Source organism: Athene cunicularia, assembly GCF_003259725.1.
Source record: "Athene cunicularia isolate RWA chromosome 2 unlocalized genomic scaffold, athCun1 chr2_part1, whole genome shotgun sequence".
Classification (NCBI taxonomy): Eukaryota; Metazoa; Chordata; class Aves; order Strigiformes; family Strigidae; genus Athene; species Athene cunicularia.
Window position 1 is genome coordinate 11,306,261 of NW_020799095.1, and position 26,789 is coordinate 11,333,049.

General features: G+C 40.8%; 1 protein-coding gene across 2 annotated transcripts in view; it reads right to left on the reverse strand.

Annotated features, from left to right (window-relative positions):
• The window catches only part of RARB (retinoic acid receptor beta), a 316,231-nt gene that overhangs the window by 169,732 nt on the left and 119,710 nt on the right, over positions 1 to 26,789 (reverse strand). For both annotated transcript variants that reach the window (XM_026842513.1, XM_026842512.1), the window contains exon 2: positions 21,152 to 21,653. In XM_026842513.1, coding sequence (XP_026698314.1) covers positions 21,152 to 21,329 — 178 coding nt within the window. In that variant the 5' untranslated portion in view covers positions 21,330 to 21,653. The remainder of the gene's footprint in view (positions 1 to 21,151; positions 21,654 to 26,789) is intronic.

Genomic DNA, 26,789 nt, shown 5'->3' on the forward strand with positions numbered 1-26,789 from the left:
GAATTCAATCCCTATCTATAATGAAGACTAAAACTATGCATGTGCATGCACTGACTGGTGAGGAAGCTCAGAGCAGTTTCTACCCTCAACTTTCTTTTTCAGAAAATTTATTTGTACCATTGAGCAATCTTTTTGATTAAACCCCTGTAATTTGCCTTCCAAGGCAGAGATATCAGCACTCCTCAGGCAGGAAGGGTTGAGAGTACTTATCACCTAGCTACAGCCTTATAGTTAGGTTTTGGTCACCCAGTGGGCTCTTCACATATGATTCAATGACAAGGACCTTGACCTTGGCCACCTTTCACTATGTTGCTCCAAACCCATGACCGATCACCTACTAACCTCAACCACCACAGTAGTGGCACTTCTCCCTTCATTTCACAAATATTCTGTGAAACAAAATACATATAAAAAATAATACAGGGTGTTATTTAGTCCCTCAAGTATCTCCAAAGAACATCCAAAAGGACAGACAGCCTTTTCAGCATATCACCTAAATATTTAATAGGTACCATTGACTTGCTCAGATAATTGTTCAATATTTCCTTATGGTCCCTTGCAGGTACCCTACATCTGGTTTTGTGAGACAAGGAAGGCAAGGATGAGTTAAACCCAAGAGAGTCACAACTGGCATTACAAAGCCATAATACGAATAGGCCAACCCTGATTTCAGCTTTTCAAACAGTCCTGCATTCCTAAAGACATCCTAAAGATGTGAGCATTATATGACCCTTTGTTCATTTTATGCACCCAAAATGTCTTCCTATGACATAAATTTAACAGCAAATACTTGAATTTTCAGGCCTTTTCATTCACTGGCCTTTTATACATTCCTCCTGTATTTTCTCACTTTTACTGCTGTACATCCCCTTTGTGGATATGCGGCACTCTTCCACAGATATGGAATAACAAGTTACTTCATCTCTAACATACTGCTGATCTGCTTATCACCCGTGCTTCTGACAGTGAAATCATGGAGGCACAGAAAATCAGCATGAAACTAGCACATTAAGGAATGAAAGAGAAAAACTTACACAAGAAAAGGGGACATAAAAAGACAAGGTTAGATCTAGACATGATGTGAGCAGAATGAATATGCCCACAGGGCATTCAAGGATGCAAACAGTAGGTGGTCTTTAAAGCTCTCATCTTCATTCGTAACAAACTAGAGGTGGCAGCTGGAGAATGCAGAAAGCCTACGTATAACCATGCCACTGTTAACTTTACTGTTAGCATGTCCTACCACCATAATCCGGAATTCAGCTTGCAGATCTACTGGCCATTTGCCACTGAACAACGGTGTCTTCCTCCTCCCTGTGCTCATGGCTCCAAGATCCCATCTCTTCATGCCAGCCTTGGTGTTCCATTGACCTGGGCCAACATGGAAATTTAGGGATCTAAACTGGCAAAAAACATTTCACTTTTAATCTTTCTTATACCTGGTAGCCTAGCTTTCCACTGGTTTGGTTCTCTGAACTGGGTCCCCGAGGATAAGAGGGGGCACCAAAGGAAGGGAGGTGGCAGCCACCATGGTGCACAGGGCTGGAGCAGCACCAGCACTCCCAGCAGCTGCCAGCCTGGCCACGAGCAGAGCCACAGCATGAAACCTTGCCCTTGCTTAGGCATGAGACCCTGTTTTCTAACAGTATCACATTCATTACCTTACAGAGCATCTTCTGAATGAGGATACGCTACATTTTTGAGTGATCAGTCAAACCCAAACAATCAATTACATCTTTTGTCAAAACTGTTTACTCTTTCACACTGTGCTGGAGTCATTAAGAACGAACACCAAGCAGGACTGGTTATTTATCCTCCTCCTCTTGCCCTGAAAGGGAATTAATCTTAAACTTTCCATTTAATGATCTCAATAAAGGCTCACTGTAAATGACAGCAGGCTGCAGTGACAAATATTTAAAAACACAAGGGCCTCTGAACGACAGAGTTGAGCAACACACAACTGTTTTTCAACATGCATGTCAAGTGACACCAAACCTCTGTGGAAGCCAAGGTTAAAAATGTGCTGCCCACCACTCCAGTGCTAAAGAAAACATGCTGCAATTAGCAACCTCTAGAGATTTATTCAAGTTGAGAAAGAAAGATAAAAGTGAAAGACACGGATTCAAAGGCAATTCTTAAAACTGCTGGCCACCCCACTTAATATTCTCTCAGCATCTATGAAGAAAATGCAATCCTTCTGCCAAAGAAAGGTAATTGATGAACCTGCCCTACCCATCCATTGCCCTCTCAGGAGGGCAGCTAGCAGCAGCTCCAGCCTGCACAGTGGGGTGGGCGACTGCACCGCAGCCCTGCACAGGCGTTAGACAAAGTGTATAGCACCCTCATGGTGAGGAACAACGCTTCAGCTGAAGGGATGCAGTTTATTGAAACACATAGTCCAGGGTGGGACAAGCATGTCCCTTGGCTTGGCCTGGCCATGGTCTTCAGCAAATCCCTCCCTGTCGCTACCCTGTACCACGCTGACCTTCCCATGCACACCAAAGCTAGGAAACATGTTTTGTCAGAGCAGAATAAACCAGGATTCTGTTCAGGGTGATTTTTATTTAAACACAAGAGGGAGATGGGTCTTACGCATTCAGAGAGCCCCCTACACAGGGTGACACACCACACCAGCCCCCCCTAAATATTTAGTAGACTTTAATCTTCACTGCTTGCTTATGTGGGGTGTTTCTTTCCTTAACTTCCCCTCCAGAGTAAAAAGGGAGCCAGCTTTTAAGTACCTTAAGAATTTTTAAATCTCATTTTAAAACCAATGCAATTTTTATCTTTATTTTCCCTTCATCTCCACTGCTTCCCTCCATGGATCTCCTTCCACCCGAGCAAAGCTGACAGTTCCCCACAGCAGCAAGCCATGTTGAAGGCCATCATCTCATTCATATGCACACTCAGAGCACTATAAATCTGCTCAAATATCATCCCTCCCCCGGGGCAATGTTTTTTTCCCCAGAATATCTACATCGCTAGCTGCAGAAATTTCTCCTTCTAATTAACTTACAGGTTCCAAATACCACCAGCTGGAACTGCAGTGCACAGCCTGGGCAATGAATGCAGGAGAACCCAGCTGAAGGACAAGGGTCTCAGCTATTGTTTCTTTGCTTTGGTGCTTTTTTTTTGTTTTTCCCTTTCATTTAACAGCCAGCAAGTTGAAAACTACCAGACCCTTTATCAACACATGAATGGACAACGAATAATCCATGAATTGGATGAATCGAAACTATCCACATAGCTCTTAACTGATATTTTTGTTGGCTGTGTCACATCACGTTATATTTCTGACGTGTCATGTTTGTGCCTGAGTCATGGTGCAACCTGATGGAAGAACAAAGCACAATGCAATGCAACAAGACATACCGGTAAGGTCAGAGAATCCATACGACTGTTGATTGATGGCCCACCACTAATTTGGATTTAGTTAATACCTTCTAAAAGGCAAGAATAAAGTTCAGAGAAGGTTAAAGTGCACATGCAGAGTTTAATAATCTATTAACACAATAATCTGCCATATATGACTATGCAATAAGCCGAGGGAATTTGCCAGAAACACTTCACAAACAGTATTTACAGCAATGCTTGATTCATTACATGCTCTGTACACAGAGAAGGGCAGTGTTTCTCTAACGAGAAGGCTCCAAGGCACGAGTTGAGCAATCCTAAGGTAAAATAAACCCTAAGCAGCAGCCAAATCAGAAGATTAAGGTCATCATCTTTTTAATTTTTGCTGATGAAAACTATTTACTATCAGGGCTCAGTTCAGGCAGTCTGGGAAAGAGAACCTGATTTCAAAGTAGCAACAGCATCAGGGAAATGAAGTGGCTATGTTAAAGTTTTAAAAACTGTAAAGATCAACTCATTAAATGATCTCTGCCTTTAAACTTCTGCTCTTTTAATGGGCAGTTTTTGGTTTTATTTGATTTTGCTTACTTAACGCTGCCAACAAGGCTGATCTTCATTTTCATTTAAAATCAAAGGCAAGTATCAGACAGGCTGTCACTGGGAAGAGAGTCACTAGGCTTCACTCTTCGGCCTGACATACAGGCAAAGGCTTGGTCCTTCAGCTGCTTATGCATTAGCACAAAGGAGCCGTGCTGCACCAGAAGCCTTGTCATCCTCCTGGAGAGCAAGCTGGGATCTCTGGGAGCCTAAACCAGTCTCAAGGAGGAACTTAAAAAAGCAAGTTTGTATTCCTTAGAGCAGTGAGGGAGCCTCTAACGTTGAAGACGGTGTGATTTGTGATGATGATCTTAACCCAGCACCACTTCAGGAAATAAATTAGTTACTGTCTTTTAAGGCCATTCATACTTTGCCCAAATAAGGCTTCAAGAAAGTTACAACTGAAGTTCTTTTGGCTTGGGGTACTGCTTTTGCTGCCTAAAAAAGCCCATAGAGCACTTAACCAGTAGAAGAAGAATGACGCCAGCAAAGTGCTTCTTGAGTTATACCAATATGTGCATGCTTTGGATTGGGACAGTAAAAACATTGCGAATGAATGAAATAAGCTATAGCAGTAAAAAAAAAAATCTCCATTTTGCTGTCATAACAGAGGGCTCAGTAGGTGCCCCTGCAAATATAGTCATGTTACCATATTTCTTAATCTTATTGACATAGGTACCCAGGCAGAAGCAGTTGGTAAAAACCTTACACAAGCCTTACAGGTAAAAAAGGAGTGACTGACAGGAGGGCCACAGTCATGCCTCTCAGTCTGGTTATATGGTAATACAAGAGAACAAGAAGCAAAAGCAATGGGAGAACAAACTTTGCTCAACCTACTAAAAAACTGCCCCTTGGTTTTGCTGAGGTTTTTCTGTGACCAGGAAGATTTTTTTTTAAAAAAAAACCACCCGTGTGCAGCATTTCAGCATTGAAAATATGCAATGCAGATTCAAAAGCACACTGATGTTCAGATTCCCTTTAGGTTTCCTTGTCTTGCACCTGTAAACTGGATGCATCCAAAAATCACTCTAGAAAACATTAGCCGTGTATAAAACCATGTTTCAGAAATGTCTATTTTATAGCTAATATTCCCTCCAATCCCTCTATGGATGTGTCCTATGGAGCAGTGCAGCCCTCGTATTCTGTATGTGGACCACAGACAACTACGCTTCTCCATCTGGCAGTCCCTGGAACTGATGCAATCCCATAGTGAGCACCTCGCAGTATCACCACTGTCATTCAAAAGTGTAAACGAAGTCATCCAATTGCCTTGCCCCTTGAAGTAAATCTTGCCTTTGAGACAACTCCCGTGGGAAATATTGTTTTACTACAGGATCTTGCAGACCAAAGAAAATCAATGGGCTGATACAGGAAACAGAGGGGTTTAATTTTTGTGAGACTGCTTTTTAAACATATTTCTCTCAGTGTATGTGACTGAAACAGGACAATGTATCAGGGTGACACTAGAAAAATCCTTAAAATTGCAAATTTTGGCACTAAGTTTTCATAAACCCTTTCCCCATCCCCAAGAATTATATAACAGGCAGTCAGGCAGGAGATTTACAGCTTCCTTTTCAAGCCGCCCAACCATCAATCTAAAGAATCAATTCCTGCTCCTTCCAAACAGAAATGCAACCAAAGACGGACCACCAAAATACACCTCTTTGAAAATACAATTGCAAAGTCAGATTGTACAGAAGGCACCCCCACCATTAACACAGTTATGAAATTGGGAAGCTGCATCAATCTTTGGCAACGTATTTTGCCTTCGCTGATGCTGTTCTGAAACAACACAAGGACTGTGAGATGATTTTCTTACTGAGTAGCACCATACTTGGAGTAATACATTACTGGTGGGACTCCCCTGATGATGTATTACACTAATGCATCATTAGGATGATGTTTCACACTGATGATATATTGCAGTGCAACATAATGAGAGCAATAGCTCACTGGGTGCATAATCCTGCCAGGAGCTGTGCGCCTGCAGCTCTCTGACTTCATTTGCAGTTCAGGGTGTCCAAGGCTTAGATGGATTAGATCCTCAGATACACACAGTCTAAAGGATGGCAAGAGTCAGAGAAATGCCAACATACAGGTAGGTGCAGTTAATTACAGGACACAAGGTACATTATGCTAATATCAGAATGTACTTTGGCATCGTGTTTTTACACCTGTACAAAACATCTTCAAACTAAGAAGCTGCTGTCGGCAGTGCTGCCAAAACTCCTTATTCTTACTCTTGCCTGCAGCAGACTGGTTGCTTATAGCCTTGATAGAAATACTTAGCTTAAATTTTCCATGCCAGATGTCTGTTAGAAGAAGGGAGAAGGTTGGGGAAAGGGGGTGGTTGATTGTTGTTAATAACTTCAGTGAAATCAGTTTTGTTCAGCTGTTTCTATGACTGAGAGTAAGAAAAAAAAATAGGTAGTTTTGCCAACAATGGAAGATTCTGGTGACCTTTTTTCTGACCTTTTTTTAACAAACGGAGCTATGTGATCTGTATGAAATTCTAAAAAGACCTTTGCACTATGATCAGTGTCACTGACAAGAAGGCAACATTTTAAGGTTTGTGAACTCTTCACCGTGAAACCATATACAATGTTCAAAAAGAGGGTAAAACTGATATATAAGCAAGGAAGGAACAAGACAGTTTGAATAATAAAAGAACTTCTCCAGTCTTTCACAAAAACATTAACATTTACAATTGAACCACAACTTCATTATTTATTCAGTTGTCACTTCAATACCTTCGGGGTTCTTGACTAAGTCTAGATACATGCACGTACACACACAAAAATATAACATGGATCCTGCATGCAATTTCTAACTTTGCAAATTTATTCAGTTCCAAAAAACTTAATGGTATTTTAGACAACTACCTAATGTGCTCTGCATGTTCATCTTCCAGGTTCTCCAAGATAACAGTCGTCCACAATGGACGGACCAGACTCCTCTCCAGGGAACATCAGCTTCTATGGTCACACATTCAAAAAAGCTTGGCTTTCATACCTTTCTCCTGACAACTGTAATTGAGAAACCATAGAGTATTTAATGAATCAGAAAAAAATTACAGCCACCTCAACTAGCTAAATGATGAGTTAGTATTTCTAGCCTCCCTCCCATGTAGCCTTTCAGATTGCCTGAGCTATAGGGCTCTGCCCTGTAGATGTATAGCAAACAGGTTGTGAATACAGAGGAAAGAGCTGATCTTTCCAAGATCTGCCTCTGCACCAGAAATAGTGAGAGGGGGGAAAAAAAAAAAAAAAAGAGACACAGTTTTAGGAAACCACTTCTGATCAGCCTGCCAGCATACCCTGGGATAAATTAATTTCTAAGAAGATCATGCCATTTAATTTATCATGCTGACCTAGAGAGGAGCCTGAATCCACCCGTCATGGTAGTGGGTGTTTTCCAAGCAGGGCTGTTCCTTCACCATTGCCCAGGGAGAGAACAAGGACCACAACAGAGAGAAGGGGTCGGCACAAGTTTGTAGCTTGCGGCATACAGCTGTGCTGTCCCGAAGCCTGGGAATGGCAGTCAAAATTCACTCCTTAAGCAGATTGCAAGGAAAAAAAAAAAACAAAAACCCCAAACCAACAAAAAGACCAGAATGGCTTCATGCATTTCCTCCACCAGGCGCCCATGCTAGGGCCAACTGCATCCTGGCCATAAATTCTCTGGCACGGGAGCATTATACCAAGGGAAAGGAATGCCTTTCCATCTGTGTATTTCCCCTCAGGCGCTCACTTGATAATGAAACCAGTTAAGGTCTTTGGGTTCAGAATGTTATTATAGTCGGATAATATTTTGTTTGCAGCCAGGCCTGAAGAACTCCTAAGCAGCACATTACAGGCACCATACACCTGTTAAGTCATGGCGTTTCTTCTCTAAGTGAACAAATCTGTTTTAGCCATCTCCAGAGATTTTCCACTCACAGTTAATTACAAAGCACTGACTGTACTCATTTCCTCATCGCAGAGGGAATCTATAACAAATGTATGCCACAGGTGAAGTCCGTTCCCTCTGTCCTTCAGAAATACCAGCAATCCTTCCAGCAACCCCGGCTGCCCTCCTTCACCTGTTTCCCCAAGCTGTCCCAGACCTTCTGCTCCAACACAAACACTGCACAGAAAATAATATCTTATTAGGAAAGAAGGGCTGAGCCTAACATTTCAGATAATAATTTATTACAAACACCCTCCTGAACACAAAAACATTGGCACAGGCAGCCAGTCCAAGGTCATTCTGCAAAGACCTACAGTGAACTTTGAATGGACAGACCCAATTCTGGCTGCTTTACAGTCAGTGATAACCATGTAGAGAGCCACCTAGCATGGCAGCAGGATTTTATTCACTGCCTGCATAGGCATACCTGGCTACAGAGATGTTCATGTTTCCCAACGATTTGGGGAGCAAGTCTGTTTGAAGTGATTAACAGACTCACAAAAAAAATTGCCCCTTGTTGGATTTGAAGCTCATTGGAGCCAGTTTCAACCTATGATACATATCCTAGTACACAGTTTTGAGCCTTGTATTGTTGTGCCTTGTACAGTACAAGATATTCTGAAATCAGGTCAGGCAAGATAAGTATTCTGGGTAGAAAGATAAGGGAAAAGTAGTCCATCCTAACAAAAAGTGATACTTTGTTGTGACAGCAACCTTTCTTCATGCTCCTCCTAGCAGGCTGATGTCTGATCCTGGGCACAAATCCTTGGAAATAAGTCTCCTTGACCTTAGAGACATCCGTTAGGTCAATGGTTCCCAACTTTCCGGACCAACAGACAATTGACAATGATCAACATTTCTCTCAAATCGTCACACACACTTATCATCAACCTTGTGATTGGAAACTCGATAAAGGTGATGTGACTCAGCAGCGTGGCTCTAATGCCTTCTCCAATACTTTTTCAGGATGACCAGTGCTCGGCAGACACAGGCAAAGAGCCCCCATTGGCTGGTATCATCTCTGAGAAACTCAGAAATTGAATTTGTTCACTGGCTCCCAAATTTTTAGATGTTTTTTTACACCAAATCCCAGGAGCCATCTGCCTTATGTATCATCATCCAGGGATAAGCCCTGCCCCCCCCAACCCGACTGCACTTTCCTTTACTTGGCTGCCAAGAACCAGTCTAACCTTCCTAAAAAAATACTTCTGCATCCCTCTTGCCCCAAAGACAACATCTCACTGAAGATGTGACCCTTCCACTTTGAGGATATATACAAAACAATTCCTCCAGTAAGGAAAGAGGGAGCAGAAGCATTTTGTGTAATTATATGTATGGGATAAAAGCACAGAAGCACACAAACACCACAGAAATCAAATAAATAAACCCAGACACAACCAAACAAGTTGCATGGACAAGAAAGTAAAGAAAAAGATTAAAGGGAGAGTTCCTGGGTGACAGGTATGTGAACGGAAACTTGAAGCTACAGGTAAGGAAAGGGACTTCAAGTGCTGGATTCCTTTTGTGATTGTATGTTACTGAATAGCTCTTTGCCAGTCTCAAACAACAGATCTGACCCTAAATCTACATTTTTTCCTCCAAATAGAAGAAACATGCTAGACCCCAAAATGTACTCAGTGCATGCGATGAAAAAGGAGAGGCATTAGCCCTTGCAGCAGTAGGACCTCAGGAAGGCATTTTGACAGCTTTGTCTAGATCCTCTGAAATATATTTTTTTCCCCAAAAAGACAAAGTTTACCAAGCAGGGGCACACATTTCTTATCACTTCACTGCTTTCTTACTGGGACTATAACTGTGGAGACATCTGGGCAGCCAAAGAAGTTTCAGTGGTCCAGAACCGACTAAAAAATGGATTACCAAAAGTAACATCTAGGGAGAAAAAATGCACATATCTCAGTCTGTTTTTTAGTACTAATGCTCCTCCTATGTGTACTTCATTATATTTTTAAATTCTGGGTTATCCAGCGCTCAGTATTCTCAGCACTGTTAGCACACACGCAGGGCGCTTTACAACAGTGACACAGGTTTGGCAGAAACTCCATTTAAACTGCGCGCATTAGTGACTTTCCACATAGTAGAAGTGGAAAACTTTTCACTTTACACTATTGATAGTCTGCCTCAGTTAGGCTTTACCTTGGTTATGGAATACTCCAGCTTCGTCTTGGACCACAAGGTAAAAATATTTCGGTTATTGAAAAAAGTGAGATGGGCAGTATTTCCAGTCTAACACTTTGGTACTTGCTGAATAAAACTAAGCATTTTTTGGGACTTGTGCTGTATGTTTTAATTCACCTTCCCAAATAATTTACAGCAATGATTCACATTTTTTACTACAGGCAAATACAATTACCTGTTCTTAAAAATCAAAGATATTGCAATATGTTTTCATCAAGTTTGTGTGAGTAACTACATATTAAAATGGCAAACATCCCTTCCAGTAACATCCTGGCAGAGTTTGTTTCTTCTGCAAGTAATAAAAACAGAGGAAAGCAAACCGTGCTCCAAGATGTTTGGCTGAAGTGCCATGAGACAGCTGATATGTTCCAAATGTCTGTCAGATCACTTTTGAAAACCAACCACCACTAATCAATATTGAAATCTTTCTATTCTGGCTTAACTATATTTCTGTTTTTGTTAAACAGAAGAAAATTGCCAATTAATTGGACTCTGCCGGAGCATGCAGCTAGGGGAAATATACTGTCAACCTGACCAGTTCAGTTAAGAGCTAAGATGATGTAGTTCAATTGCAGTTCAATTATGATACTTAATCAATCACCAACTGCACACGCGAGTTTTGTGAAATAAGCTGCAGCACCTTACTGTTGGTCTATGCAAGAAGCAGGTCATTCTCCATGGGCTGACTTGTTTCCAAGCATCCAGCCGTTTTTCTTCAGAAGCCCCAACTCAGCTTTGCATTTCTAAGATGTGAGTTTTCCTTCACCTCCATCGCTTGGCCAAGAAGTCTCTTTTCTCTTACCCTTTTCTCTTACTCTTTGTATGTCTTCCTTTTCTTGATTCCAAGCTACTTGGAACAGAGATCATATCTCCTTCTTTGTTTGGAAACTCTATAGCAGTTTGTGTGTTGCAGTGGTATAATAAATAAAAAGTAATAAAAATGTTAGGAAAGTCCTTAGAAAAGTCCGTGTTATTTTTACAATTACTCATGCTGTTGCTATTTAAGAAACAATGCCAGGAAGATCTAGGACCTGAAGGGGACTTATAACAATTTTTGTAAGAATACACTATTGAAATGATGATGTTACTGACAGCAAAGTGTTTTGCAAGGTGTACGGCTTCTCCTGCTGCTTTTTTGAGTGCTTCTAACAGATGTTCAATTTCAAGTGGTCTGCAGATACCAATAGGCTGATGGTTCTGCAGGAATCGGAGCAGCAGATGTGCCCTGCATTATGTTTTGCTATTCCTTTTATGAATTGATATGTCACCCTGTGGGTTTATAGCTAGTTAATTTTGTAATGACATCACTATTTCTATACTTTTAATGATTCTCGCAGGATTTAATTTCTCAAATGACAGAACTCTTGATCCTGGAATCGCTATGTGAAAGCAATATATCATAAACAGATTTGTTTACATGATACAGTTCTATTTCCCACCAAATGCCTTCACTGATAGCTTTTAGGTAATGCTGGTATGCAGGTGAATTCTTCCGAAGACTGCAGATTTACAACATGGCCTTGTCTCAGGGCTCCAAACTGAACGTCTGTGCATCTCTCTACAGGATCGTTACCCTCAAACAAGTATCGCTCAGTGGCTGGAAGGGATGAGGATAAGAAGGGAATAAGGATAGACATAATGGGGATTTCCACTGGTTCTGCTGTAGCCCCTAGGTATCGCCTCTGTCAGATGCTGTGCTCGACAGCAGTGTAACATTACTGCTTGCATGGTACCCAGATAAAATCACAATGCACAGGAAATTGCACTGCATTTTCCGCTGACGGTGACCTGACTGTGACAGGGCAGCGCTCCGGCTCTTGGCTTGGACACTTTCAATCTTAAAAGGGAGCCAAGTTTTTTCTCCCTCAAATACAGCTGCAGAGGTTGTTAGAGCCCAGAGGTTTTGCAAGCCCTTGGGCAGAACCTGTGAAAAAAGCTGAGGGCTGTGCAGAGCGGGCAGCAGGACACCACCTTTCTCCCCTGGTGTATTCAGTATTGTTAAAGAACCTCTTTCTTTATATTTTTAAATACAGGGAGGGAAAACTGATGCTGTTACAGCTATATTTAAGAGACTTCTGGCATTTTCTTCATAAAAACTAATTTTTGGGTATTTAATAATTGACTGGAAAAAAACAATGCAGGTTGTAAAAGGTTCTAATTAGGTATGTTATGCTATGAAGCCTTGAAATTACCTAAGAACTTTTGAGAAGCAAAAACTGCATAAGCATACATTTTTTCCCATATCTCAAAAATTATATTCCCACATTTCTGCAAATACCCAAATACATCTTTAGTAAAAGCCAGCTTTTGAAAAGCATCTAAGTCTTAAATATACAGAAAGAACACTATCCACTCTTACACACCCTTCCTGATCTAGCTGAAAGATAAAAGCTTTAATTTCTAAGAAGCAACTAGATAATTTTTGCACACATACAGAAGAGGAGGATCTCCAGTTGTGATCACAGACAGAGTCTCCATAGCCTTTGCAGGAGCTGTGTGGTCAGGTGGGGTCTGAATCTATCCCTAGGAAGGTAAAAGGATGAGGAGAGCATTTTTGTGAGTTTTCCACAGCGTTTGTCCTTTTTTTTAAAAAAAAAATAAAAGTTTCGACTTTATTTCCTGCAGTTCAGATGTCTTTGAAAGAGCAAGTATGAGCCATAGTGCAAGTCTGAGATTTAAACATATGAAACTCAGGAAAGCTAATGTCAAACTTAAATCAAATTTGACTAGCCTTCAGCACTGAAAAATAGTAAAGATCAAGCTCCACCTGGAGGCCCACACCTATTGCTTGCATACATTAGCTGACGTCCATCTAGATTTGAACTATAAGCAAGCGCGTTGTGTAACAGCAGGCAGCACACCAAGCCCATGAACATCTCAGACTACTCCAAAAGAAGCGGCGCATTGCTCAGAGACGTGGCACACCACAAGCCCTCCAGACCCACTTCTCACGCTCTGCTCTGGACTTCCAAGAAATGCTGAACCAAACTCTTCCATCGCCTGAACTCAGCATTTCTCTCCTCCAAAAGCTCCCAGCCAGGACTTTCTTCCAGCCCCTCTTCCAAACACCCTGAACTATGGGATGAAAATCATGCTCAAAATCTTTGCTACTCTGGCATAACTAAACTACTTACACTGGTGAAGCTCATTTGTGCAGGCAGCTGGACTTTCTCGGAGGCTTTCCTGAGAAAAAAGGACCACCACAAACCTATAAGTCTAAGCCAAAGGCACACTGCCTTGGGTCCTGCCTTCTCCAGCACAGAGGTATAGCCATACAGAGACTTCCAGTGCACCTCCAGTGCTTCCACCTCTTTCAAAACCTGAACTCCCGGACAAAACATGGGCCCTGCTGCCCATACATTTTCCCCTACAGAGACCATGAAGGAATGAACACACACACATGTATGTGGCAGATGTTGCTCAGTGCACAACTTCAGGGTGGCTCAGATACAGCAATCAGGAGCTCAGCTGCCTCACCCAGATGAGACCCACTATATTTAGGGTATGACTACTTTCTAAAAATGCATTATCTAGACAAAACAGTTGAGTATCTTAGGGATGCAGGTTCTGGTTTTCCGAATATTTCTGATATTTACTCTGACATTTCCTCTGAGCGTGCATGGTGTTTTGAAAGGAAAGGAGTTTTCTGTTGCTTAAGGCCAGTCCTTCCTGTTTGTTAGTTTATCCCAAGCTGAAGTTTGCACGTGAATAAAACTGTTGCTTTGTCTGATTTCAAACATGTGGTAAAGGAGAATCTAACAATTTTATGAGATATAGTTACTTTTGTAGAGGGTGAGTTTGCCCTGGGGAATTTTCTCTGACTAGATTTATCACAAGTTTTTTGAACCAGATAATTTTGTTTGATAGCACATCTGGCAGCATCATAAAATCTTGACGTCCCAAGCTATTACACAGGAATTACTTTTGTAAATCATTTATGAATATTACTGATGTAGGACTATTCTGGGCAGTAAGAAAGGAAACGAAGCACTGAAGGACAAAGGAAGGGAAAAAGGATTCCCTGCCCTTTCGGGGCTCATCAGATAGGGTGAGCATTTATCATTTTAAATGGGAAACATGCTGTCATTGATACAGCTGAAAAGTCCACATAACCTAACACAACTTGCTCCCCATATTCCCTAAATAGGCAAAAGGGGAAGATATTCTAGCTGAGGAAAACTGTAAATTGATCTCTTCTGAAAAAAGTTTGCTCTATCTGAATCTTAAATAAGGCTTCCCAACTAAATGCTGCATACTGCTAAAAGGATGGTAAACACAAAATAACAACCCAAGAAGAATAAAGGAGGAAAGTCTTACCAACATCAGCACTGAAGCAAAATAAAAGCACTTTTTAGCTTAAAAAAAAAAAAAGTATTTACAAAAGCCCCATGGTGACACGCCTTTGAACATGGCAACATGACTGAATGGAAACTCTCCATGTAATTAAAACAACATGATTAAGTTTTCTTAAAACTGTTGCTGCTAAACATACCTTCGGATGTAAACCTGTCAAAATGAAAGATTATGTTCAATTTTAATACCATGAAATATCACACAATTAACAATTCCAGAAGACTGCATCTATTGCTTTGGGTTGGAAAAGCATCAGACATTGAGAAAACTTTGGGTGACACTACCGTGCCAAACCCAAAGTCTGGTATTATTTTCCTTTCGAATGATACACTGCATTTCATTTGTAATGGATGAATCGACACCAAACACACCATCACCTGGTGGAGGGGAGGCAGAGGCGTCACCCAGTAGGACCCGGCAGCAGGGGACTGGAACCATCCCTTTGCTCTGCATTCCTGATGTCCCCAGCCTCAGGAGTGTCTACTGAGTGTTCCTTTTGTTGGGCCAGAGCAAAGAAAAAGGTCGTTCACAATACTCCATAGAAATGTATTTCCAACCTTAGGTAAGAAGGCATTTTGCTGGGGAATTTCCTTGCTTTGGGGCCCATAAGGAGGGAAGGAGCAATTCTCTTGACAGCTCCTGTTACACTTCCAAATGCCAGGCTCCTTCAGACTACAGCAGGTCTATAAGGGATGCACAGAGCCATTATGGAGCACGTCAAAATTACACCACATGCTCTCTCTGCCAGAGTAGACAATTTCTAAATTCGGCTTTCTCCCAGAAAGCAAATTCCTGTCTGTACACACCCAAAACCGATTTCTTGCAGATGAGAATGCTGCCCGCTAAAAAGCGGACTGCATCTGCAGGATGACAAAGATTCACCTCTGCAGTGCAGAGCTATGGCAAGAGCCACCAGCTGCGCTGAGTCAAGAGGTGCTCCTATTTTTTTAGAAAATGACAGTACTGAAAAAAGAAGCTCTAACGTGAAAAAATAAGTTTAATTTTTTTTAATAGTTTCAGATTAGCTACAATCGGAAAATGTTAATGTAACATAGTTTTATTAATCAAAGCATGGATGCTTCCAAGCTGCACAAAGAGCCTGACCAGGAAAAAGCCCACAACATAAAAAAAAGGAAGAACTGAAAAGAAATGGTGGTTTCCAAGGTCATGAATGATATCTGCAAGGTATCATCTGGATATTGCTCCTCAGACTTGCCAGCATGAGGCAACATTGGCTGTAGCTAAGAAATCTGATATTCATATTCTGTTTATCCCACTCTTTCTGAATGCAAACACATGTTCTGTCTTTTCAGTAAAGGCGTGCAACATATGCACTGAACAGGTACATTAGAAGTTTTAAAAGTAATCTGTTAATTGCAGATACACGTAAATGACTACATAGCAAGCGTTCCTAGGGAGACAGAACTGGGAAAAAAGGGAGACAGTCACACTAAAATTAGAAGGCATGAAAAAGCTCAACAACATAATCAAGCATGTTGATGCATATATTGTTTCCTAATTCAATACAACCATTATAATATTATTTTACACAATTCCAGAATGACAAAGAGTGATGAGGGGTTGGGTTTTTTTTTAGTCCATTACAGACAGCACTTGCCTCGGTAACTGTGCCAAAGGAAAAAAATCCATCATGTATTAACCATACTCCAACCTCCAACAGAAATATTCCCCATTTTGTGAAGTAAAGTGAGATGTGGGAGTCCTTGACCTTCTAAGTAATTAAGGGAAACAGAGACATTCTTGTTTTTATTAGACACACACTAAACTATTTGAAAATAATTTGAATAGCTGGAGAATTAGTGTATTTGCCTGTTCATGAGTAGTGCAGATAGTTTAGAGTTCTCTTGGGGGCAACACATCGTAATGAATATCTGCTATTCATATTTAATGCAATCTGCCAAAGAGTGCTTTTGGGAGGACTTTTTGTGTCAATATAATGATTAACAACAGAACTGGAAAAGTAAATGAATTCCTGCAACGGGTGGGGCTGGCAAAAATATCTTGCAGTACTACACCAGTAACACTGGATTTAACTGTACTCTTTTAATGATACCAGTGGAAAAACCATTTCCCAGGAAAAGAAAAAAAAAAAGCAAGCAATCTTTTAAGTTGGAGTTCAAGTGGTAAATAACCAGCAATAATGGAAGAAAAAGCAATTCCAGCAGAAAGCAACACTTAAACAATCTGCGTGGCCTGAGCATATCTGAAAAGCCCGAGATGCAATACTGACTACTAAATATAATAATTAGTATTTACATAGCACTACTCAGAAGAAATGCCGCTGTTAGCTCCTTGTCTACCTCTTCCAGTTCCTCAGATGATCCTACTTTCCATACATTTTCTCATACTTAAAAGATTTACATAAAACAGAATATAAAGTTCTTTATTTTTTACAGCGCACTTTTAAAACACCCCAGACAGAAACGTATGGAAGAGCTTGGCTAAAATACAACGAATGACCTTAGTGCTGATTTTTCTCCTTGACATCTCAACAGCCCTCTAAATAACACATTCAGATTTATTTATTTATTTTTAAAACTATCTGGGTGAAGCATTCTTACTAAGTTTATATAAATTCCAGGACATTCTTGTATATCAGGCTCACTGATCTCCCCTGCCCCCTTACCAAGCTACTCCCTTGCAATGAAGGCAGAATATTGAGGATCCAAAGGTTCACGCCGGCAGCCTACGGACCAAAATGTGGTGTGGGGCTAGAGGTAGAATACGGCATTGCTTCCATTGAATGCCATGGGCTATACACATCGCCCCATTCAAGCAGGATGCCTGAAGCAGGATGCTCAATCCAATCAGAAAGGGAATAATTACCAAAGTGTTTTATTATTTAGTGGCTCCAACAGTGGTTATTGTCCAGAATCTACCTTAATTTGATCTAGGACACACTGAAGGATTACTTTCATCACAGCATTAGCTCAGATTAAGATTTTTTTTCCCTCCCTGTGACACAGTCTTCAGCTCACACCAACTGGCTTTGTTACTTAGTCTTTACCCATGTTAAATTCTGTAAAAGCCATTGTGGTGAACTAACACTACAGACATCTTACAAAGATACTCTACCAATGAGCAGCATGGCTTCACCTTCCCAGTGCTAAGATTCGCCTGTGAAACTGCAACATTGCTGTGCGCCTTGCAGTTCCATCAGCCATAACATACAGACAGTACCTCCCTCACTGTTTTCATGATCTGCATGGCTTTTACATACCTTCCTTCTCAAATTTCAGGTGGTGCTTTACTTGGTTAGAGGTTTTTTTGTAGTTTGTTGGGGGGGTTTAAGATTAATTTTTATAATTAGTCTTTTTCCAGAAATTAGAAGTTGCCATTACTTCCACAACAGATGCTTTATAAAGAAGGCAAACTCTTCTTAAACTGGTGTTTTCACATCATGACAGTTGCCTTACTGGTCTCTGGCAACAGCATTACCAGTGTTAGGCTTCATGATGGCAAGATGGGTCTCCCAGAACTAATGAGCAATGCCACCCAGATACCACAACGGCTTGTGTGTGCCTGCATGACCACTACTCACCTGAACCTAAGAAGCTTTTACTTTAATAAAATGTCATGTAACAATATTTGCCCATATTTATTTATTCCTCCCCCAAATATTTCACTAACATTTTGTGATTGCAAGCATATCATGCTCTGCAGGACCTTTGTTAAGCATCCATTTCCCACAGCTGCTCCCAGTCCAGCAGAGCACCGAACCCTGGTGGTCTGGGACAGGCTGGCACACGACCCAGAAAGTATAGGAATGTCTCCAGTTTCGCCTTCCCTTACCATTCTAAATGAGCCAAGCAGTAACCTCCTGAAACAGTCTTTGCTTTTTTTTTTTTTTTTTTCTTACATATAGAAGCAATTACTCATTATTAATGCAACAGAGGAAACCTGCATGCCATCTGATATCAGGCATGAAGATGACTGCTCTGTGCTGTATGGTGTAATACAATGGTAGGTAAATCAATCGGCCTTACAAAAATAATGATTTTCTTGACCGTGGTCTTGTTCGGTGCTAATGCATAGTTCATGTATGCATAAAAGTGATATTTTTTCATTTTCTGACCCCTTTAGAACTGTGACCAGCCCTCTAATTATTAAGTATTTTGTACTATGTATCTCTGTATAAAAACAGAAGCCAAGTCACAGGTCATGGAGGTAACACCATTATTAACATCAATGAAACTAAATCACTCCATCCTGAACACTTATTGTAAGCCCCTTGTGCTCGCAAAATTCATACATCTAAAACACCATTGTCTGTTTAACAAGACTGGAGATACCTACCCCAACTGTAGTTTAAGGTAACTTAGTACAACTTGATATAAGGTTACTTGCCATCATGTAAAGTCTAAAACCAAGACAGAACAGAACAAAACAGGACAATATTATGAAGTTTTAAATGATTGTACCTTCAAATGAAAGCTTTTGAAATGCATTGCTTTAAAAAGATCAAAGAGATATTTATAGCATTTTTGTTATGTAAAACCATTTCTATCAGATTTTGCATAAATGGAAAGAGTCTGGAAGATAAATAGTACAATAGCTTCAAGCGTGTAAAGAGCAGTGGCTTGGCCAAACTTTAATTTCTTCAGGTCTTTGCAAGCGAGATCTATATGCTTCTACCACCCAGTATAAGTTCTAACTTTAATAGAGGCCATCAATCATACTGACCTCAGCCCATGGGTGGCTTCATTGTAAGAAAAAAAAAAATTTACAAAAAAATATCCACAATGAAAAACAAAAACCTGAAATATAACCCAAAGCTCAACCTGCTTGCTTCCAAGAACTTGTCTCCATAACTCTAGTGACATTAGCCTTAAGCTCCAGAATCAGAAGTCTACAGGTTTCGAAACAAGAAAGACTGTTGGCACCAAAGATAAGAAAACAGTAGTACAAACCAGAAGAGTCATCCTGCAGGGGACTGTGTCTGAAAAGAAATTCTCATTCAAGTCACCCTCCTCCCTGTCTTGCCAATTTTAGCTGGTATTTTCAAATACTGCTGCCTTGAGCTATGCACAACAGCTGCCAGGCTGTCATGCTCAGTCAAGGCGAGCCAGTGCTGCGAAGTACCTCAACAAAAATACTGTCCTGAAATGCTGGGGCCAGGGCATAGAGACACAAACCCAAAGATTCAAAAGTAACCACTTATTTTGCATATTGTCAGAAATTCATACTTAGCACTACTTTTCTGAAAGGCTGAACACTGACTGATTTATTAACCATTAATAATGCATCTGCAACACAGTCTTAATTCCACAGGAACAACTTGCAGAAAAGAAAAACTCTGCATTTCCGATCATATACATTTGATATTTACCAAGGTATGCCTCAGAAGTAGCTTACCATTAACTAGTAACACTGTTTCTTCAACAGGTGAGTGCAATACCAGGGGGATAAATTCAGTAGAGTATTCTGATAATTAACCAGGATAATTTCTGACAGGATTAGAAAGCTGAACAGTTACTTGTAGACTTTCTGGTCAAAGTGTTTCATTTTTCACTTCCAATAAAGATAAACACCCTGCAATAAAACAGTGCAAATAAAAGCCTGACTGATTATACCTCTTCCCACATGTGACTGGATGAAAACTGTTCATGTAACTAGGAAAAACCCCAACACTTTACTCCAAGGCTGCCCTGTCTTCAAATACGCATATATGAGACATGAAGCCAGAGTTAGTATTAGGCAGCACAAACCCCACGACTTTAATCTTCAGAAGTTTTGTCTTCACTGTGGTTCCCATTCATCTTTGGAGCTCTAACTCTGTGTGCTTTTGGCTGAAAGATGTATTAAGGGCACTGCTATAACAAGTCTCCTTTTCCTTTAGTAGAAAGTGTAGTTGTTCTGCAAATGTGCTGTTCGGTCAAGACCTTCATTAACAATCACAACGTATTTAAGCAATCACCTTCACAACAAACTGACCCACAAAGCTACATACATTCTGGTTTTCCTCAAATGGGTGATAAATACATCGGTCACCCACTGCAAAGACCACATCTTGTCCACGAGATGCAACTTAAAGAGTATCTGGGACTGCTTTGTTTGGAGCCACTTAAACATATATAAAACTAAGACCAAGCAGAAAACGGGTGTTTGTCATAAAGCAATAAATAAAAAACTTGCGCAACACACTCAAAAGTGCTGAAAATGTAAGAGTGTTACATGTGGAACTCAGCCATAGGTGCTCGTTCTGCAGCCATAGGCAGCTCACAGCTACTAGCTGTCCACTGGGGTGCTCTTCAGAAGCTGCCCAGGAAGAAAGCAGTTACTTACAGAAGAAAATGAAAGTCATATTAATTACTGTGCAACTTGAGAGAATACTGTACTGAGGAATCATTGCTGTTCATGAATACACAACGGCCAGTTTTTCTTTAAACACAACATCGGATTCTGCAGCTAACACGATAATGCAGGGCATGCCAAAATCCATACCAGGTTTTATTAGCCCTCATTTCCACAGTTTTGGTATATCATACAGCTGCATGCTTATTTTTATAAAAGTAAGATTAAGTGAAAATGGTCGTTTCAAAACAATGCATGCTCTTTGCCCAAGTAAAATATATCATAGATGAGTAACTGCAATTACTCTTAAAATAATTTCAGAACAAACACAATCAGTCTTTGACAGAGGAAAACTTGTCAATAAATGCTATTAATACCAAGCACTTACTTGCAGGTGACGGGGTGCTACATCCACTAGTTGGTGGGTGACTCTGGAGTCCATGGAGGGAAGGTAGCGACAGTCCACCAATGACTGGAGGAAAAAGTAATGGATATGGTGCTGCTGGATAGTGAGTCATATGTCCATTCACTGCTGGTACTGGACATGTGCGGCTACTGGTTGTCATGTTAACACCTCACAGTGTATAAATATTACGTTGCATCACTCCAAGCCAGCAAACAGATACATCAACTTGTGAATGAAGAGGGCTGTCAAGCCTGCAGGTACAGCTTGAGCTGGATTGCGTGATGATGAAAAGGTAATTCACTAGATCAGGTCCATCCTATATTTCATCACTGTTTCCTATTGTTCTGTTTTCCAGGACATTCTTGCTCTGCAGACCATGGACAGAAAGTCTTCTTACTCTGGGTATCAGAGCGCAGCAGTTCAGCTGCTTACACAAATGTTTTTCTGGGAGAACAGTTGCTCTACAGATGCATACTGATACAGTCTGTGGGAAGAAGAAAAGAATATATTGATTATAATATACGTATTTTTAATATATACACATAGAAAAATCGTTTATCCCTTTGCTACATTTACCTGGGGGTAAAATTCTCACTCTACTGAAGCTAACAGCAGAACACACATTAACTCGATTTCCCTGACTGTTGTGTTATCCCAAAAGCAATTTCTGGTCAAAGGATAGTTAGCTTATCTTTTTATCTCTTAAAAGATACCTCACTGATCATTCTCCGTTTTTTGGTTTGGTGGTTTTTGTTTGGTTTTTTTTTTTCTTCTTTTCTTTTCTTGGGGGGTGGGGGAATTGTTTCAACCATCAAATAAGTAAGCATCCATTAATTCATAAGCTGAGTGAACAACATGATGGCGATACACTGCTCCTGCATTCTGCTACAGAACTCACTTGCTCTCATGACCACCATCTTCAAAGTCATCCAGAGCTACACACACTTTCCTGTTTCACCGAAACGGCTGGTGCCTACTGAGGCATCCTAATTCTCTCGGTCTCTGTACCTAAAGCCTCAGGCTGAGAAAAGGGCATTTCTTGTGCTATTCTCAGCAGTGAAACTTGCTCCCGCCATAGCTGTTTAAGTCTACATACAGTGAATGACTGGCCTTCTTGGAAACAACCTGCTTGTGAAACTCTAGTGCTACTGGTGTCCTGAGAGCTACTGGGAAGGCTGCAACTGCTCCATATTGCAAACACGACTCCTGCAGTTATTTGTGTAGTGCTCCAGGCAAAAGGCAGTGGCTCCTGAGCTTCATTTTACATGAGGAGTTATCCATCTCCTCCACACACATACTATAGGAGCCACAGACAAAACTCAACCACCCAAAAGCAAGGCAGTCCAGGGCTGCTTAAAGGCTTGGTGTCCTGAGCAAACATCTTATGCCCTTGCATCTGCTACAGTCAGCAATCAGTAACAACATCCAACGTTATATAGCATATTTATTTGTAATTCTTTGAAATTATAGCCTGAAACCAAAGACAAGAAGATTTTTTGGTGGGCAAATAAAGGTTGTGACCTTGACAATTCATTTCACCACTAAGCAAAATCAATGCCAGGGGAGGGTAACTGCGACAACACAACATTGACTATCACTACTGCTACTCAGTCTACTAGTTGTCAGTAAGAATTCAAATGAGCAAGGAAAAAAAGAAGAAGAAAAAAAAAACCAACCCCAAATGCATATGTTTGCCTGTCAGAGAGCAGCGGAGTGTTTCTGCTCTGTGTGGAATACCAGCAAAGGTTACCAGCTGTGCATGTTTTCAGACAGCAATTTCTGCTGAGTGCAGCCTGCTTGGGGATAACAGAAATGTAGCTTGTAAGTATTTGATAACTGTGTAAATTATGCACAAAATACCTTTAATGCTAATGGAGACAGACTTATGCAGAGATGAGGGGGTACAGCGAGCTCACGCACAGCTGCTGGCCGTGCCAAACTTGAGGACCACATGCCTGGAGACTGGTGAAACCAGGCAGATCTTTTGAAGAAGCCTCAAAAGCCAAAATACATCAACTCATTAACAACACAAAATGAAACGAGCCATCATAGGTGACTTTTACCTAGCTAAAGCTTTACAAAGCTAAAGAGACAGGGAAAGCCAAGTATCAAAGGAATACGCAAAGAACTAACGTTTTCTAAAGCAATTCCACAAAAATACTATGCTTCAAAATGTTTGCAAAAAAAAAAACAAACAACAAATGTGAAAGGGATGTTGATGAAAACCAGCCCCAAAAATCTATGCATTAAATTAATCATAGAACAAGGTCACTTGTTTTCAAATGATGTAGGACTCTGGAAAGAAAATTAATTTTATAGAACTAATACATTCAATTATATTTCTATTAGCCAGAAAAATACAGAGATAATAATAAATTATAAAAATTCCCAGAACCACAACATCAGATATATTTGTATGTTTAAGTGACAAGTATTCAGAAAAGAAGCAACTCCTCCAGGATGTAGTGGAAAAAAAGGCCACTCAGGGAAACTCTTTGGTCACTTCCTCACCCTTGGAAGAACATGTTCTGTGATGGATCTGGAGATGACAAAATGCAGCAGTATTATAACTGCTCAGTATGCAACTCCATATGAAATACCTAACTACCAAAACTAGATTATAAACCTACAGTTCTATGTGCTTATAATTTCATGTGAGGTGCAATTATATAGTGAAAATACTATCAGAAAGCAGGTTTCTCTTTCATTACTCAAAAATCACCCCTCATGGAAGGAAATTTCTTGCAGATAGGCGTGCAGATAAGGCTTCAGAACTTGTTCCTCTCTAAAGTTCTTCAGATTTTCTCTCTCTCCAAATAAAGGCAGGGAAGAAAGACAGTGTAAAAGGTATGCTATTCTAAACAGTGTATTCATTGATGCCACGTATTGTCCCTCAGGAGCAGCAGGATGTCATAAATGCTCGCGCAGCTGAACATCTATACGATGGTTAAGAAGGAAATTGTAGACAGACACCTATGTTCTAGCAACTCCGTCTTCTTCTAAAGAAGCAACCACCACTCATGTTCTGTGGTTACCGAGGGACTTCAAGGCACCAGCTCTGCTAACAGTGGTTACAGACCCATCACCTCCACTGCACAGCAGAGGACATCATGACGTAGAAACTGCTGCAGCAGGGGAAACCCAAAGATCAGCTGTCCCCATTCATTGCTAGTTCCATAGCATTAAAAACAATTTCTAAGGCAAGACTTCACTCGTGTCACCAGACTGACACGTTCATGCCCCTCAATTCGCTGATGAAGATCCCACACTGGATATCAGCTGCAGACAGTTCTAAGCTGAAAACCTTTTTTGCTCAAATAAACCTGCACCACAGCACAAAACACTAAGACACTGTAGGGGTGCCAGCTTTGAGAAGGAGACTCTTCTTTGCTCTCACTTGCTACAGTAAATGCCCCACAGCTGAAGAAGCACGTCCCCTCTGAACTGTGACACTTGCCCAGAAGCAAGTCCCATCCTTTTTATGCCTTGTGGACCTCGAACACACTCTCCTTTGGCCTACACCTGGATTCCCCTGAGGAGGACGCTAACAAGAGTACCCTAAATGGGACAGGAAGAGCCAGCTACCATAGCTGAGGAGCAACCCCAGAAGAAGCAAACCAAACTGACCACAGGGTCACCTTAGCGGTGGTTAAACACCCATTCATGTGAGGCAACAGCATGGATTTCTGACCTGTACATACGAGGCAAAATTTTCAGAAAATGGCTGTTATCAAGTCACTTCAGAGGATCTACCCAGTATATGATGAAAATCCTCTTCCATTAGACTTGGCTTTAGTGACTGTTCATGAGTACAAGGCCATTAGTATGAACAGTATGGAAAAAGATCATACAGAAAAGTTTCTTTGAAAGCTCACCAAGAGATGATCACATTGTGCACTGCGTTGCATTGAACAGCGGCCAATGACTCTTCTTTGACAGAACATATGCCTCCTTTTTGGTTTTTACAGGCCTTTTATTGACTTGACTTCAGTGATAAAGCAGATGGCCACAGGGGAAGGAGGCTACAGTAGCTCCAGCACAGAGCAGACAGAATATTTATCAGCTGCGGTTAATGCAGCAGGTGTACCTGTCTCATCCACATTTCTTCTTGGTGTTTTGTAGCTGAACAGAAGTTTAAAACCACAGATTTTCACATATAAGCTCCAAATTTTGACAGTCAGTGACTTTTCTTTTTTTTTTTTTTTGCCTCTTCATTTCCCATGCATTTTGCACAGGCTTTAATAAACAATTTTGCTTTCCACACATCTGTCATTTCTCCTAGAATGTATTAAATGAATTGTTTCTCATTCATTATATTGCTATTTAGCTTATGCTTAGTAACAATATTTGGTATTACTGTAACGTAATTCACCCTTCTGAGTTTTGCACTTGCATAAGATTTGAGAATTCCTAAAATCCTTTTGCTGTTACAGGTGACTTTGACACACATCAACAGCTGGACAGGCAAAAAGCCAAGGCAGGAGGCTCGGCCAGCAGTCCAAGTAGGAAGGTTATGCTCTGTCCTCCCTTCTGCCAACACCACCCTGACTCCACATTCCTCTTCTTCCCCTCTCACTGTCCATAGCAGGGAATTAAGTTGTCAGCATAGCAAGTAAAGCAGAATTTTCACCTTTTTTTCTTCCCTCACTTCTGAAAAGGTCAGTGGGGAGCTCTGCCCTACCTGCAGAAATGCTTGAATTTCAACAGTCATTTTAAGATATTCACAACTGTGGCACCCAGCAAACTTTTAAGCGAAATCCACCATCCCTGCACCTTCTAGTGAAGTGCTGTTGCTCTTCCTTGACAATTGGGAGACAAAACCATGAACACAGGAGAGGCACGCTGACATGAGGACATACTCTGTACAGAGCCGGGCACTGGAGAATTTGCTGCTTCAAGACTAGTGGTCTGCAACGTAGCTGTCCCCAAAGTTTCCAGGGTCACAGAGGAAGTCTTTTTAAAGTTCGTTTCCCATTTTCTTGCCAATGCCAAAAATCCCCCCCTCTCTTAAATCCTAGGCTAACTTCTAAAACAGGAACCTCTGGACTGCGAAGGCAGCCTGGGCAGTAAGATGGGAGGGAGAAGCTGCTCCTCTCCCAGCAAGAAAAACAGTTCCAGAGAAAATTTTACTTGCAAAACCTTTCAACAATATATTACATCTTTTTCCTAAGGGACAGAATTGATGGTGTCCTTATTTATTAGGTGGCTTTGAGACATATTCTAATGCTGTTTTCAAAACAAGTCGAGATCTAATAGTTTTGAGAACCCTTACTGTATTTAATATATAGTTTGTATTGAAATCCCTGATTATGCATATGCTTTCTATTATGCTAGCTGATGGTGTTGCATTGAGTAGTATTGAATAATTCAGCAGATTTAGCACGACTCAAGTGTAAATCAGTCAGATACAGTAACACGATAACCACACTGCCTTTAAACTCTTAAAAATGCATGGAAACTTTATTTCATAAAGGGGTACACTCTGTTTTCCACCAGTCCTCATTGACTACGAGATGTTGCATTTTTGTTTTCTTGGCTACTCAACAAGATTTAATTAAACAATAAACTAGTTACCGTGGCAGAAGTAAAAAAAAAAAAAAAAAAAAAAAAAAAAAAAAAA